Raw genomic sequence first — 16,240 nt, 5'->3', positions numbered from 1 at the left:
AGACTAAAATAATGGCACACGCTTACTCTCCTAGAGTAGAATAGCCTTATTAATATTAACTGTATGTAGGCAGCTAGATATGCACATTGTTCATATGTCAACCTGTAATGAAAGAACATTAAGGTATTGAACTTATTGAGTGAGGGGGAGAAAGCCGCCTAGGATATCAATGTGCGCCTGTAAATACCAAAAGCAATTCACAGTGGGACCAGCAGCACCCCTTGTCTCACACCCAAAGATAATCACTTATTATCATGTCGAAACAAGGAGAGTCTCTGTTCTCATAGCCTGCAATAGAGAAAAAGATCACTAGATTTTCTCTTTTTTTAATATCTAATTCCAGTGCTTCCTAATTCTGTATCTTAGTCAGTTCAGACTGCTCTAACAAAAATGCAATAGACTGGGTGGCTTAAACAGCAAACATTTATTTATTTTCCACATTTCTGGAGGCTGGGAAGTCTGAGATCAAGGTGCCAGTATATTCCCATCTATCTACAATTCCTGGCTTGTAGATAGCCAGCCTTCTCACTGTGTGTTCACATGACAGAGAGAGAGAGAGAGAGGGATCGTCTCTCTCATGCTTCTTCTTATATGGACACTAATTCCATTCGGGAGGGCTCCCCTCTTATGACCTAACCACCTTGCAAAGGTCTCACCTCCAAATACCATCACATTGGGGATTAGGCCTCAACATATGAATTGGGAGGGGGGAACACACCCATGAAGTCCCTTAAACTCTGTTACCTCAGACAAACTCTTACCCTCAGCACCTCCATGTATAAAATGGGGATAAATCATATTTGTCCTACCATGGAGCCTTGAAGTGAGAACAAAATGTGGTAATGTATGTAGGAACCATTAGTAATATAAGTTCTGTGCAAATGTATGGCACTATTTCATACCCTTTCAAATGGACCGAAAGTCCGTTTTGAGAATGCAGTTATCAACATTTGACAGTAATTGCATTCTCATTTTCCAGGGAAGTCCAAAGAACAGATGAAATTAGAATTCTTCAGTCATCAAATACTTGTTGTGCCTTGCTGGTTTTTGCTGAGGTGATTAAATTTCATTGATGCATTTTTATACAGCGTTTGTTGAATATTCCTTGCTCCAAAAGCTTTCAGCTTTGTGGCTTTGAAACTCCAATTCCCTGATCAATGTCTGAACTTGTGAAGCTTGAAATTTGTCATTTGGCATTGACTTATGTGTAAATTTGAGTCAAAACTCAGTGTCCTTTAAACATCTCAGGGCGGATTTTCAGCATGGCCTCATTTTTACTGATACAGTTATGTATTTGTAAGTACAAATCGCCACTTTTGTTCTCAGGAGAGCACAAAGTGGTCATTGCACCTGCCATGAGGTAATTGAAGGTGCAAAAAACACTTCTACAAAAAGGTCTTTATTATAACACTCCCTTCCCCCCAATACCCTTCCCCTCCCTTCTTCTGTGTGTACAGAAAGAGAAGGAGAAATAATGCTATTAGCAAGCTCTGAATAGAAGTCAGCATTTATTTTCAAGAAAAATAAACTGCATCTAATTTGTGCTTCTTTTCTTAAAAAAAAAAGATATACTCAAGATACTCTGAGTAATTTAAAACAAAAAGTTGATGGAAATGGTGATGTCTTTCCCAATTATCATTTTGCTGCATGTTACATACGCTTTCACTTAAGCAAATGAGTAGTTTCAACTATTGAAAAATAGCTTTTGAGAGCCATTTGTGGAACTGGCAGTACAGCTATCGCTTTAGTTGCCTGGAACTGTCTCCTCTGTGGTTACTGTAGACCAGGAGAGTAATGTTTGGTGTGAATATGCCCTTCGTTTCACTAGTGTTCTCTGGGGCTTTTTTGGACTCTAGAGCTGGAGAAAATGAGAGAGCTGTAAGAAAACGAAGCGAAGCTCAATCTAGAGCTGATCTGTTACCTAAACAATATGAATGTTGCAACTGGCTTATAAAATCATCTAGGCTGTGGGGAAACTTCCTAGCTAATTCACGGAACATTGCTTGTGGCCATTGTATGCATTACCCGGTAGTTGTAGAGCTTGATTTTATACACACTATTTAGGTATATGGTCTGCTCATATACCTCATAGGCGCCTAGCCCAGTGCCCGTAGGCAGTCACTTTTTTTCCCCCTCAGGAACAGCAGACTGTTATTTAAATGGGCAGTTTCCTTTACTTAGGTGAGCAATACAATGTAATGCATGCTGATCTATGCATTTCCCCTGGAATGACTGACTACATTACAAAAGGCCTTTTGGAATGTCCCCTCTACTCTGGCGCTGGCAAACCAAAAGAGTATTTCAGTGATACCCACCTAACCGCCAGGATTCCTGTGGGGAGTTTGAGATGTAATAAAAAGCCAAATACTCCTTAAGGCCACTCGTCTAAAGAATAAGCGACAGGAATTCCCACAATTAGGTTTATTAATGAATTTCATGGAAAATAAGATCCTAAAAGGTGACTGAAGGTGTAGTCAAGGTGATGAGAGGATAAGAACGATAGAGGTGACAAAGTCTTTGTAAGCATGTTTTCAAAGGAATGCTGTCACATACTAATTATACAGTTTGAAATTTTTCCTGTCCTGGTGACCAATGCATGTCTGAGCCAAGATGACTGTTTTGTTGCATTTTATCCCTTTCCTTACACAGTAATATCCACAGTGATGACCAGTCCTGAGCGTGCAGGAAATCCATTGCCTATTAGATAGCCAAAATGTAAGAGAATTACAGCTCACTCCATATTGTCAAACCATAGAACAGCAACAAAGACACCCAAATGAAACAAGCTCTGGTCTTTTCAAAACCAAACAAGTGCAAGAAAACCATTACATTTAAAGGGGCAGAAACTATCCCAGAAGGTTATTGCTAGAATTCAGATACTCCAGACAGTAACAGAATTACGCCTTTCCAAAGATTAAGAGTAACAAATTGGATTTGAATTACTACCATTTCAAGTCTTAAATTCATTCCAATGTTAAAAGGAAAAGAAAGCATAATCACGTTTTAGTTCGCAACCTTCACAGGTGGTGAGACAATAAATGAAACTAATTCTGTTTAACACCCTTGTAGAAATTGGTACATCCCATGTGTAAGTAGCTCCTTGTGATCCAGAATTAGGAGAAGCTTTCGACTGATAGTTTTCTCTTACAAAGGGAGAAAATAATTCTCCCAATTTGTATTCCATAAATGAAATTTTAAAACTGATACTTTTTTTCATATTTAAAAACGCCAACATAGAGATCAAAATACCACTTGGAGTTGTAGTTTTTTTCAGTCCTCAATCTGAAGAGCTTGGACCCACTTAAGGTATGTTGGACAGGAAGACAGTAAGTACCCTAATAGATCTTGGCTTAACCGAACTCATTCAAATAATCGTGGGAATATTGTTCGACCTGTTGACTGAAACAAAGCCCGAGTCTGATTAGTCCAAGGTGATTTCAGGAAGGGAGGTGAGCTGAGCGTGCTGTGCCCTGAGCGTTATTGCTGAAAGCCATATTGTAGGATTTGGCCAGGGCCCAATAAGATAGTCTCACTGAGGAGAAACTCTGATGTATGGTAACACTCCTGCACAGAGTACAAAGAAGAACAGGAATGGAATTGGCCCTCCACCTCTGGCCTGCACCCGCCCCTCGAGTTTTTGAGCTCATCCAGGCTGACCTCCGACTCCTTTCTCTGGCTCAGTCACTTTGTAACTCTTACCACATTCCTTCCCACATTCTCTTTGTACTTTATCAGCCGCTTCCTCGCGCTTGTTTAATATTGTATAAAGGGCTTTTTCTGTTGCAAGAAACAGGCATGCTGAGGTTTTCTTAGGTGATATAATGTTAGGGAAACAAGGGGAAGAAATAGCACCGTGGTTGCCCAGCCGTGCCTCATCAAAACTAGAATGTCCCCATTACTGCAGTGGCGCTGGCAGTCTGACAGCAGCTCTGGTGACACAATGACCACTCTGCTGGTAGTCTTTCTTTAGGAGCAGGTGTCTGATGTGCTTAACTCCACTTGTGCCTTACTAATCCATCTACTCTCATGCTTTGCTGTTAGGGTGACTCAGCTATCCCATTTTTGTTTTTCTGTCTATCTAATTCTTTGTGCTGCCTGACCATGAAGGCGCTCTCTATTCTTTCTACATCAAGATGTCTGCTTATTCATGGCTTCTATTGCCGTGTCACTTTTGCTTAACATCCTCTATCTCTCTTAGCTTCCGCTGCTGCCTACCATTTTATGTTCCTTTCTCTGTGTGTCTCATTAAATTTCCCCGAGAAGGATTTGGTTGGTTTGGCTCAGAAGAGAGGATTCCTGCTAGAAAGAGCTCTCCTGGTAGTCTATAGAGACTTTTCTTTGGCACTTACCCATTGTGTAACCTACTGTGATTGGGGTCATCTAATCCCAGGCATTGTGGCCTATATATAAGGTACATCTTTCGAAGGGGTCTCTAAGTTATCTCTGAAGAGAGCAGTGCAACCCACAGGCATCATGCACAGAATATTCTGTATGTTGAGCCATCACATCGGGGGACTTGAGGCACTAGATTTTTACTCTTATACCATATATCATTGACTCTAAAATGATATCAGTTATCAGATATACATCAGCTTATGTCCCATTGAGCAAGAAAGAAATTGCTGCCAATGAAACCACAACACACCATTGATTGTTAGATGCATCTCTTAGCCTCAGAGCTGTTACGATACAAAAAAAAGTGTGCATTTTACAAAAGGTGAAACATGGTGTCTGTCATGTATCTGAGATTGTCATGGGATCGGAGTGAGTCAAGTGAGCCCCCAGAGAATGTCTCTGAGGATTGACCCATAGAGTGGGGTAAATGCTAAAGGCTTGGGGTCGGGTCACAAATCTGGGAGACCAGACGGTCATGTCCAGAGAAGAGACAGCCAGATCTGTGTCTGCAAGTAAGGAGGAGGCCAGTCACTCTGGTCCCGAGTGTGGTTCGGGTTAGGGATCTGACAAATACCAGACGTGGATGCAAGGGGAACGAAGAACATGTTCCCATTTGATTTCCATGGCGTGGCTAGATCAGGGAGGCCCGCTTCTCCCCACTTATACTTTGGGATCAATTCAGCTGTTTCTTTTGTCTTCTAAAACACCTTTGTTGATTACTTGGACATGAACTAGAGCTCTGGAAGTTGGGTCATTTAATAAAACAAATGCTGTATTTTGTCTGTACGGTGCCTAAAATAGCATGGCCAGGAAGAATTCAGCACACAGTTGTGCTGCATTCATGAATAATCTCTAGTTGTTGACTCCTGTTTTATCATTGGAAGAGTAATATAGCTGTAATCATGATGATGAATCCACATGGCTATCTTTCAGTTTCCACTATGTTAATAGAGCAGAGTCCCCCATTAATGTGATGGAAGAAAGTCCTTACCAAATTCCCCCTGTGCGGGGGGTTATCTAAGGAAAGTGTTCCCTGAGAACTCTCCATACCAGGGGTCGGCAAACTTTTGAGATGGAAGAGCTGCCAGGGGGTCAGCAAACTGTGGCTCTGAAGTAAAATTGAAAATGAAAATAAGACTATCATAGTTTCATTTATAAAATTTCTAAAGGGTATTCACATAATGGTGATTATGTAAAACTATATTTATGGCTCTTGAATAATTTTTTTTTTCGTAGCTGAGCCATCCTGCCACCTGTTGGCAGCTCAGCTCAGGCAGGATGCAAACCGCTGTTGCTCAGAGCTCGCACTCTTGAGCGAGCTCTTAACCAACTGAGCCACTTGGCTGGCCCTCGAATAATTTTTAAATTGTTGTGAGGGACAGGATTGGCTCGTCCAGGGGCTGGCAAACTTTTCAGACGGAATGTACCCAAAGAGCCGCATGTGGCTCGCAAGCCCCAGTTTGCCGACCCCTGCTCCAGAGCTTTCATGGGTAGGTTTACTCTGGGTCTGTAGCTATGAGATGTGAGACAGCTGTTTGTTAGGGCCACATTTCCCACTGTGTTTCCACTGGGCATTTGTTTGATCAGATGTTGCTGTATATTTTGTGTACAAAGGATTGTGTAAAAATGTTGGGTAAGATAAATTTGGGTACAATAATGAATTGAGAGATGTCTCTTCCCAAATCTCCGGGTACTGCTCAGAGGTTCCACAGCTGTTACAGCCCAGCGCAGTTAGTGTGATTGGCAGGTTGGTCTCCTGGGGCCCTTTCACCTTCTGAGACCCCAGTGCCTAAGATCAAGTGACCTTTTCCTATATACTTCCAGACTACTGGGGTCCCAGCTCAGCCCCCAAGGACTCCTTGGAAACTGAGCAAGAGCAAACCTGGCTCAAGAGGGTGGCAAGTGCCTAGTGATGTGTGTCACTGCACTGGACACTTCATAAGGAGCATTTCATAGGGGGCCACTTTAGTTTCTGAGACCAAACTAGACTCTCAGTTATGCTCTGGGGGAAAAAAATTCAAGTCTCCAATGTCGTCCTTCCAGCACACCTACAGAGCCACACTGATTATCCTGGACTTGACCCATCCAGAGAATGAGCTTAGCTCAGTAATGAAAAGCTTGTTCCTCTTTTACATAGTACCTTTCTATCCATTATTTCAATACCGCTTGTTAACCATATTCTATCTAGACCAGGGTAACATTGTCTGTAAGGACACTCGGCCACTGTGGCCACTCAGTGGTATTTTTGGGGGCAGAAGAGGTGAAGTATTATTCAACAGTTTGCTGAACTGGCCTGCATTAGCCCTTTGGTGAGGTATGTAAGCCTGAATCCTTGAACGTACCTTCTGGAGATCTGAGAGGTGTTCTTACATCCCCTCCTTCCGCTCCTGCGCATACGCGGCGCTTCTTGAACCCACTCTCCTATCCCTTTCTTTCCTTTGCTTTTTCCTCCAACCTTCTATTTTCTACCCCACAAGAAAGAAAATGGCTAATGCACAGGAAGTGCTGCGGGCTACTATTGTCTGAAACTAATTTAGCAGGCACTCTCACTGAGCCCCCTACCAAATCCAGCATGAGGAATAAAAGTCTCATTGGTCCCTTTGGCAGCACTTAAGTGACTGCTCCCCTATGGCTTTGTGCCTGTTAATTTGGGTTCTCCTTCTATAGAGCAAGGCGCATTGACAGGCCACTGTACAAAGATAAATACTATTCTTTGGAGTCATGCATTTTCTAAATAAACTGCGAACAGCAGCTAAAAATCAGATTACCTGGAAGCCTAGAAGGAAGAGCCATTGAATGACCTCATCCAGCCTGTTTTCAAAAGCACTGTGCGTTTTTCAAGTTTCAGAGTTTCTAGAGACAATGAACAGACCATAGGTACAAGAAACGGCAGAGCTTCCATGAGATGTGTAAGGTGTATGACTCACATTAACCCATACCTAAAAGTTTAGCCAACATACACTGATACCGTTTTTGAAAGACAAATATGGGTGAAGGGGTTCATCTTGTACATAGGGGCACATATCAGATGAAGAATATGGCCTTTGGGGTTTTCTCTTAGTGTATGCAAAAATGTTGCTATATATTGGAAGATTATAATTTATTTCCATGAATCAAATTCTGTACTTAAAGCTGACTTCTATTTATTAATATTATGTTGTATGATAGAGGTTTTTCTTGGGGGGGAGGGGGAGGTGAGCAATAGAAATATTTTCTGGCTTTTAATAAATGTAGGCTTTTAAAATAATTACTTTAGTTCAACTTTTCACCTCTTAGAACATAACATTTTTGAACTGAGATCTTTTCTCCTTTTTTCTTATTTTAAACATAGCTCCCTAAATCTGTCAGTTTTGTACTGAAATAAATGAATTTATCATGTTGCTTTCTTCGCAGCATGAGGGGCCAACAGCGAGAAAAAAAAAACAACCAACCGAATATTTCTTGTTGCTGGAAAATAATTATGAAAATATTACACAGAGGAAGCCATGCTTAAAATAAAGGCTTCATATTGCATTTAAAACTCAAGTGGGACTTTCAAGTATTCTGTTTAGTAGAATAATATATTGATGAACCCTTGGAGAACTAATTATGTTGTTTCACATGAATTACAAATGCATCATTTAGCTGCATTATAGTCTTACATGTGTCCTTTACAATTAATCATCGTTACATATTAGAAATGTAAAATTCAAGATGCAAAGAAAGCATACCTTTTCAACAAAGTGATCCAAACAAACACCAGTATTTTAATTTAATACCTGTAACTGGTCTACAGATTTTCGTTTCCTGTTTTTGCAAGATCCATGTATGACTCTGAGAACTTCTTTTAATAGAGTTCCCTCACTAAAATCCTGTTACTGACATTAAGTGTGAGTTATAACAGTAATTTTTATTATACCACTTTAGGCTTACTTCTGGAATTTGAGCAGCAGAAATGTGTTATTAAAACTTTTTATTATTTCTGCAGCTGCCTTTTCAAATGCATTTCCAAAAGTCATGGCTTTTTAAGCTTTTTACTCTGAAAGTCACAATTTCGAGTAGGAACTGAAATTTTAGTAACACGAGTAGTATCCCGGTGCAGAGTCCTAGCAGTAAGTTTTAGTGAATTATTTAGGTGAACATTGATTCCCTTATGAGTCAGCCCAGCCTCTTTCTGAAAATACTGTTGTTCCCATTAGCCCTGCCGTTTTCCAGGGAAATGTTATATTCCAAAGAATTGGATATTATTGGTAACTAAATAGAAAACATAGACACTGAATAGTTTAAGTGCAAGAAATTTACAGAATGCAACCATTTATGAACAGAAAATTATGTGAGATGGGGAAACTCCAGGTAGAAGGAACGTTTATTAACTGTGACTAAGTATCCGGCACTGTTCTAAGCACTGGGGATACTGTGAGGAATAAGAAATTGCCCCTTTCCTCAAGAAATTATACACTAAGTACAAGCGCTCCAAAGGGCCAACAGCAAAGGAATTGACGATGAGTTGACATGTTATGGTCTAAATCAGGGGTCCGCAAACTTTTGAAAAGGAAGAGCTGCCAGGGGTCTGCAAACTGCAGCTCGCGAGCCACATGCAGCTCTTTGGGTACGTACATGTGGCTCTGAAGTAAAATTGAAAATGAAAATAAAACTATCATAGTTTCATTTGTAAAATTTTTAAAGGATATTATTCAGATAATGGTGATTATGTAAAAATGTATTTATGACTCTCAAATAATTTTTAAATTGTTGTGAGGGACAGGATTGGCTCTTCCAGGGGTCGGCAAACTTTTGAGACGGAATGTACCCAAAGAGCCACATGTGGCTCACGAGCCGCGGTTTGCCGACCCCTGCTCTAAACAGATCAACTTGCAGACTGAGGTCTATTATCAAAAGCTACGTGTATTTGAACTGCCCTGCTTAACTGTTATCCTGTGTAATTGCTGATCAAATCTTAGATGGGGAATGGTAGAGCCAGAAAGGCTCTTAGAGACAGATCATCTAATCTAAGTTTCTCATTTTTCAGAGGAAGGAAACTAGGCCCAGAGTGTGGGAAGTGATTTACTCCAGGTTACAGCAAGTTAATGACAGCGGAACTAGAACTCAGGTCTCCTGGTTCTCAGCCCAGTCTTTCAAGAGGGGACAAACTCACCCACAACTAAGATTGAACACAGCACCTTACGCTTAGAGGCCACAAGCTGCCAACAGGAAGCCAGACGGCGCCCTCCACAACTGAGATTGAAGAACAACAACTTGGCTGGCTCCCCTCCCCTATTCCCCAACACTGTTCCCCTCCCCCAATTCCCCAATTTAAAAAAAAAGAAAAAGAGGGGGCAAACACAAAATTTTTCTTTACGCTCTCTCCCCACTGTTCCCTTTAACGGTAAAAGCAATGGCATAGGACGTCTATGGAGAAGTGAAATTCCCCAAATAAGGAAAGAAGCCCTGGATAGAATGCTCATGAAGTCAATAAAGAAATTGGAAGATGGGGTGAAAAATAGGTGTAAAGTGGGGATACAGGTTATTGCATAAGGATTATAGTCAATAATATTGTAGTGGGCCGGCCGAGTGGCGCGATGGTTAACAACTGGCTTGGGACACCAGAGGGCCCCGGTTCGGATCCCACATATGAGGGCCAGTGACACTGCCCTCCACAGCTAAGATGCTGAACAACAGCTCAACCTGGAGCTGGGCTGCCGTGAGTCGCCGGCGACGGCGTAGGCTGCAACCCCTGTGGCACAGTGGGTTGCCATGGGCTACCGTGTGTAGCCAGCAGTTGCTGTGAGCGGCTGTCCAGAAGCCGGTGACTGATCTGCCTCGCCCGGGGAGAGCGCCAGGAAGGTGCCAACTTGGGCCAGTGAAGCAACGTCCTCCACAACTAGACTGAAGAACAAAACGACAGCAACTTGTCTGTTCCCCTTCCCCCAATTCCCCAGCACTGTTCCCATCCCCCAATTCCCCAATAAAAATCTTTAAAAATAAATAAATAAAAATAATATTGGAGTAACTACGTATGGTATCAGGTGGGGACTAGATTCATCAGGGTGATAGATGAGAAGGGAGTTGAGGGAAGAGTGAGAAAAGCGAAGGGATTAAGAAGTACAAATTTGCAGTTGCAAAATAGTCCTGGGGATGTAAAGTACAGCAAAGGGAACATAGTCAATAATGTGGTAATAACTATGTATAGTGCCAGGTGGGTAAAAAAGAAAGAAAAATTGGTTAAAAGGAGGTAGGAGACAAATACAGAGCAGAAAGAAAATTAAGAGAAACCCGATAGCAAGATAAGAGAAACCCGATAGCAAGAATGAGAAAATCACAAAGAAAGGAGGTCTGAAACAATTCTCCATTAGTGATTATTTTTAATGGAAGAACAGGCTAAAATGCCACAGGCCTAATTTTATGCATTTAGTCTGCTACTACGTTTTTCTTTTTCACAATAAATAGAGTCGGCTATGTTGGGTAGCCTCTTATTAAACTGAAGAACTCTGTTACCCAGCACATTTGTACAGCTGCAGAGCAGTGATGACTGATGTGCATAATGATGACCCTGAGGCAGTGTAATGCCCCAAAGTACCTTTTGAACCATCAGAAATATTCCTATTATGTTCAGCCTACTTTCATGGGTAACTATATTTTATATTCACATTCTTGGAAAATGGGGAATATGTTTATGATTATATCTCTGGTAATTATCGATGAAATTGTGTTAAGTTCATCACAGCACTTCATACCTTCGCTAAGCCACGTAGTAGAGGTTTTCGTGGAGTGAGAAAGAGTCCATGTTGTCCTACTTCTCAGATATTTTTTTTTCCTGAGGCTTTTTCAGCTTTTTTACTTTTCGTGCTCCTCTTCTGAAGAAATGTGGGATATACAGCCTGCCACAATTTCAGGCTGCCCTGCCCCATTGTTGACCATCTGGATCCAATGATGCTTTTGAAAGTGCATGTTGTGTAAATAGATTATTTTACTTTCTGATACCTTACACGTCTTTTTATGTGGTAGTAAAGGAAGATTATAATGTTTTCTTTGGCTCTCAAATGCCCTTTTCATGTAAGTCAGCTGCCAGGCAAGCATCCTGGATCCGTTTTCTAGCATCCATGTGAATGTCTGTGATAAATAAGTCATTGCTCAAAGGAGCTGCCTTTGTGAAGCAGAGCCTGCACTTACTGTTTCATTCACCACACAGTGACAGCAGTCAACCTAATTGACTATTACTTCGTCAGTTTCTGTGTCCGAAGTTGAGGCCAGGCAATACAGAGAAGCAAAATCCAAGTTCAATGCATTTCCGATGAAACCCAGATAAATTTAGTAACAGAAAAAACTATACTGATTTGAAGTTTTTCGGGGATAGTGTTCCCAAAGGGTGAGCCGGAGATCCACTACATTCTTTCTTGAAACCTAACCTGGATTGCTATGTGGGTCTCTAAGAGTGAATCGCTAATAGACACATTGACATAGTATAAAATGTATCACATGGCTGTAATAAACATAGGTCAGCACTATGGTGCAATTAGTCCAATGCCAGGTAACTCTTCATATATTGTCTTTCCTAATTGGAAATCGAGAGGAAGTCTAGAGGTATAAAATGGTCGCCCTTATTAGTTCAAACATCGATGGACAATTATGTCTTTCCAAGTCCTAGTTATTATTTTGCAGTGACAGGGCTTGTGATGCCTACATTGCAGAGCAGGCTTCCTCTTCTGTGGCTGCTGCTGCAATTTCTTTTCTGTTTCATGTCTGCTTTGGAGTCATCATCATTATGGAGTATGACACTAGTCATGTTAGGCCATGCTGCTGACAGTGGTAACTTTCAGCAGGGACAAGTAGCCAGGGAAAGGGCATCCGTCATCACCTAGCACAGGGAGAAAACCCTAAGACTCAGAAGCAGTGTTTGCAAAGACAGCTGGATGCAGGGGACCGTTTGAGTAGGATTACGCACATCCCAGATCATGCACATTAGCCCTGGATTGAGGGACAAGAAGAACCGAACGACTTCCTTTGTGTAAATGAGCATCCTGGAGTTTGCAGTAATGAAGCCAGTGGCCTCACTGCATTTCGAATCCATTTGGATGGCGGATAAAGAATGAACATGTGCAGTACTTAATAAAGAAAGGTCAGTTCTGCCATAGTGATCACTGAAACATAATGCAGCAAATGAGGTAGGGCTTTTTTCTCTTTTTTAACTCATTAATCCTAGAATATTCAAATTTATCTTTTCAGGAAGTTGCTGCCTTTTAATAAAAAAATCTCCTGCATCTGTTATAGCCTAAATGAATAGTAGTCTAAAGCCAACTCCACACCTCTTATTTTAACATATTAAAAATGTCAAATAATTAATATGTAAATACCTGTGTGCAGTTTCACCAGTAGTGTCTCTGGTTTGTCATTGTCCTTTCTCTTTATTATCAGACTCTAAATGGATTGTTGAGTTGGCGTGGCTCTGTATGTCTGCCAATTGTCTCTTATTTTAGGTAAGGTACTGCTTTGATTATAGTTAACAACCAACCTGGCAAGCTTTGTTGTGGCTACAATGCTTTGTTTACCTCATAGCATTAACAGTGGCGTTTATGTGTTACCAAAAGCACACCACTGAATTCATCATCCTCATTCAAAGAAAAATAGCTTTCTTGATTTTCCGCATAATGTTTCTGGATTGCTAATGGCATTTTTTTGTAGGTGGTGAACTAGAAGGCAATAAAATGATAACCTCAGCATGTGACATAACTCTTGGTTTATACTTTCTGAACGGTACAGAAATGACTACCTATGTTCCTTCAAGAGTTCCAAAATTGCCTGTCTAAAACAAGTCATCAGAACTGATTTCCACCTAGAACTCATTTGAACTCATTTTCATTAAAAGTCCTATCCAAGAGTCAGCTCAAATGTCATGTTCTTTAGTCATTCCAGCTCTTCTCCTCTGAGTCTTCTAACCCTGACTATCATTAGTACTATATATATTATACCTCTGTCCAGTTGTCTCCTTTCCTTACCAATTAGCTCTTGGGCATCGACCATACTATGTTGGTTATTTCTCCGTTGCCTATATAGTCATTCGTTTAATATATTCCTTCACTTTTTTAACCAATATTCATTGTGCCTTTCCTTGTGCTGGGCAATGATCTACACCAGAGGTGGGCAAACTATAGTTAGTGGGCCAATTCTAGCCTGTGGGACTGGAGTTAAGAAAGATTTTTACACTTTTACAGTTTATGACCCATTTCCAAAGGGTCATAAAAACAACAGAAGCAAAAAACAAAGAAGAAATGTGATAGAGTCCATAGGTGGCTAGCAAAGCCTAACATATTTACATTTTGGTCCTTTAGAATGAAAAGGTTGCTGGCCCTTGGTGTTGGTGCTGGGGATACAATGAACAAAACAAAAATTCCTACTTTCAGGGATCCTCAATTCAATTTATACATCCATTTTATGTAGAATAGGAACCCATCTTTGTTATCTTTACAGTACTTACATATACAGTTGACCCTTGAACAACAAAAGTTTGAATTGTGAAAGTCAACTTATATGTGGATTTTTTTTTCAATAAATACCTGTACTGTTTTTGATCCACAGTTAGGAATCCACACAGATGCAGGGGGCTGACTTCATGCACTGTTCTACGCCATTTTATATAAGGGAGTTAAGCATCCTTGGATTTTGGTATCTGGGAGGGGGTCCTGAAACCAATCCTCACTGGATACTGAGGGACAACAAGTATTGGGGAGTCAAAAGTTATATGCAGATTTTTTTACTTTGGGGGGAGGGGGTCATTGCTTTTAACTCCCTCATTGTTCAAGGGTCAATTGTAGTACATACCGTATCTCCCCATGTATAAGACACGCCCTTTTTTGAAAAATTTGGGGTCTAAAAACTGGGTGCGTCTTATACAGTGGTTGTAGTTTTTTTCACTTGCATTTCCCACTTTTGTCACGCTTGTTTTTGTGCTCATACAACCACTGTATAAAACGCACCCAGTTTTTAGACCCCCAAATTTTTCGAAACAGGGTGCATCTTATACATGGGGAAATACGGTAGTCCGTGAATATTTGTGAAATGAGTGAATGAGGCATACATACATGGAATCTGCCCTCCAATATCACATGACAGAGACAAACATGTCTATATAATGTAAATTAAATGTATTTTTAAAAATCTTTATGTTAAGAATTTTTTTCTAAATAGTTCTTAGAGAAAAAAACTGAAATACTACTTACGTGTCAAAACATTTTATTCTGGTACTTAATAGAATGGTCTCCCATCTTAATGTAACTTTTATTTCTGATGAGGCCCTGATTATCTAGCCTCCTTATGAGAGGTAATCATAATTCTATTTTATTCTGAAAGCTTTCTAAAATGATGGGTGTTTCATAAGAGATCGGTTTGTATACATGACAGTTAAAATAATGAGTTTGTCTGCCAGGGAGTCTCCATCCTTGAAATCTCCCTGTTTGTGGCGTTGGAGAGTTAGAATTCAGATGAAACCGTTTTACTCCACATTAGAAAAGACAGTCTTTTGCTTTCGATTCAGAGTTGACAAATATTATGGCAACTTTTCATAACGTCGGACTACAGATGCCACTAATTCTTCAACAGAGACTATGCAGCCCTTAGAAGCTGATGGTCGGATACTAGGGATGACTTGAGGAGTGCCGAGAGGAAATGGAAGGAAGGAAGGGGCCAGTGGGAGGAAGCCAGAAGTGCAAAGGGTGGGATTCGTGGAGCCAGCAGAGGACGGTGGTGGTTAAAGGGATTATGTAACTGCCTTTTCCAGCCCCTAGTGGCAAAGTTTTCCACTCAGCACCGTTTCTCCATCCCAGCGCCCCCACGTAATCAGTTATCTGTTGTAATTCCCACCTATCCTCACCCTAAACCATCACTACCACAAATAATTTTCTATAGTCTCCTCTGTCTTTTAAACATTTAAAATTACAAGTAGACGAGGTACCAGATCTAAAAAGAAAAAAGATCTCATGACCTTTTAGATAAATATTTATTACCACTGGCCCTTTAATCTGAACTGCCCTTAATCCTGCAGACATCCTCTTGGAAACCACACTAAGGTTACTCTAAATACTTTGCCTTACCCAGGAGTGGAATTGCTGGGTCATAAGGTAGTTCTATTTTTAATTTTCTGAGGAACCTTCATACTGTTTTCCACAGTGACTGCACCAATTTGCAATCCCACTCCTGGGTATTTCTTCAAAGAAATCCAAAACACTAGTTTGAAAAAGTATATGTACCCCTATGTTTACAGCAGCACTATTCACAATAGCCAAGATATGGCAACAACCGAAATGGCCATCAATAGGTGATGGGATAAAGAAATTGTGGTACATTTATGCAATGGAGTATTACTCTGCCATAAAAAAGAATGAGATCTTACCATTTGCAAGAACATGAATGGACCTAGAGGATATTATGCAAAGTGAAATAAGTCAGACTGAGAAAGACAAATACCATATGATCCCACTTACATGTGGAATCTAAAGAACGGAATAAACGAGCAAACAAAACAGAAATAGGCTCATAGATACAGAGAACAAACTGATGGTTGCTAGATAGGAGGGGGGTTGGGGTATGAGGGAGAAGGTAAAGGGATTATAAACTAAAAATTGGTAGTCACAGAATATTCACGGAGATGTGAAACACAGTATGGGGAATATAATCAATAATGTTGTAAAAATTATGTAGGGTGCCAGATGGATACTGGACTTATGGGGGGATCACTTCATAGATTGTGTAGATGCCTGACTGTTACACTGTACACCTGAAGCTTATGTAGAATAATATCGAATGTCAACTAGAATTAAATGTGTGTGTGAGAGTGTGTGTGTGTGTGTGTGTGTGTGTGTGTGTGTGTGTGTGT

The 16,240-nt window shown here is 40.6% G+C and overlaps 1 protein-coding gene across 4 annotated transcripts in view; it reads left to right on the top strand.

The window, feature by feature from the left end:
• The window catches only part of DIAPH2 (diaphanous related formin 2), an 873,267-nt gene that overhangs the window by 767,837 nt on the left and 89,190 nt on the right, over positions 1-16,240 (top strand). Inside the window, exon 28 of one of the 4 annotated variants that reach the window (XM_019641105.1) lies at positions 9,404-9,583. The exons of the other annotated variants lie outside the window; for them this stretch is intronic. Coding sequence (XP_019496650.1) covers positions 9,404-9,417 — 14 coding nt within the window. The 3' untranslated portion in view covers positions 9,418-9,583. Of the gene's footprint in view, positions 1-9,403; positions 9,584-16,240 lie in introns of those variants that run through there. 4 annotated transcript variants of the gene reach the window in all.

This window comes from Hipposideros armiger, unplaced genomic scaffold, assembly GCF_001890085.2.
Source record: "Hipposideros armiger isolate ML-2016 unplaced genomic scaffold, ASM189008v1 scaffold_56, whole genome shotgun sequence".
NCBI classification, from domain to species: Eukaryota; Metazoa; Chordata; class Mammalia; order Chiroptera; family Hipposideridae; genus Hipposideros; species Hipposideros armiger.
Note: the sequence above shows the minus strand (reverse complement) of the source record. Positions and strands in the feature narration are given on the sequence as shown.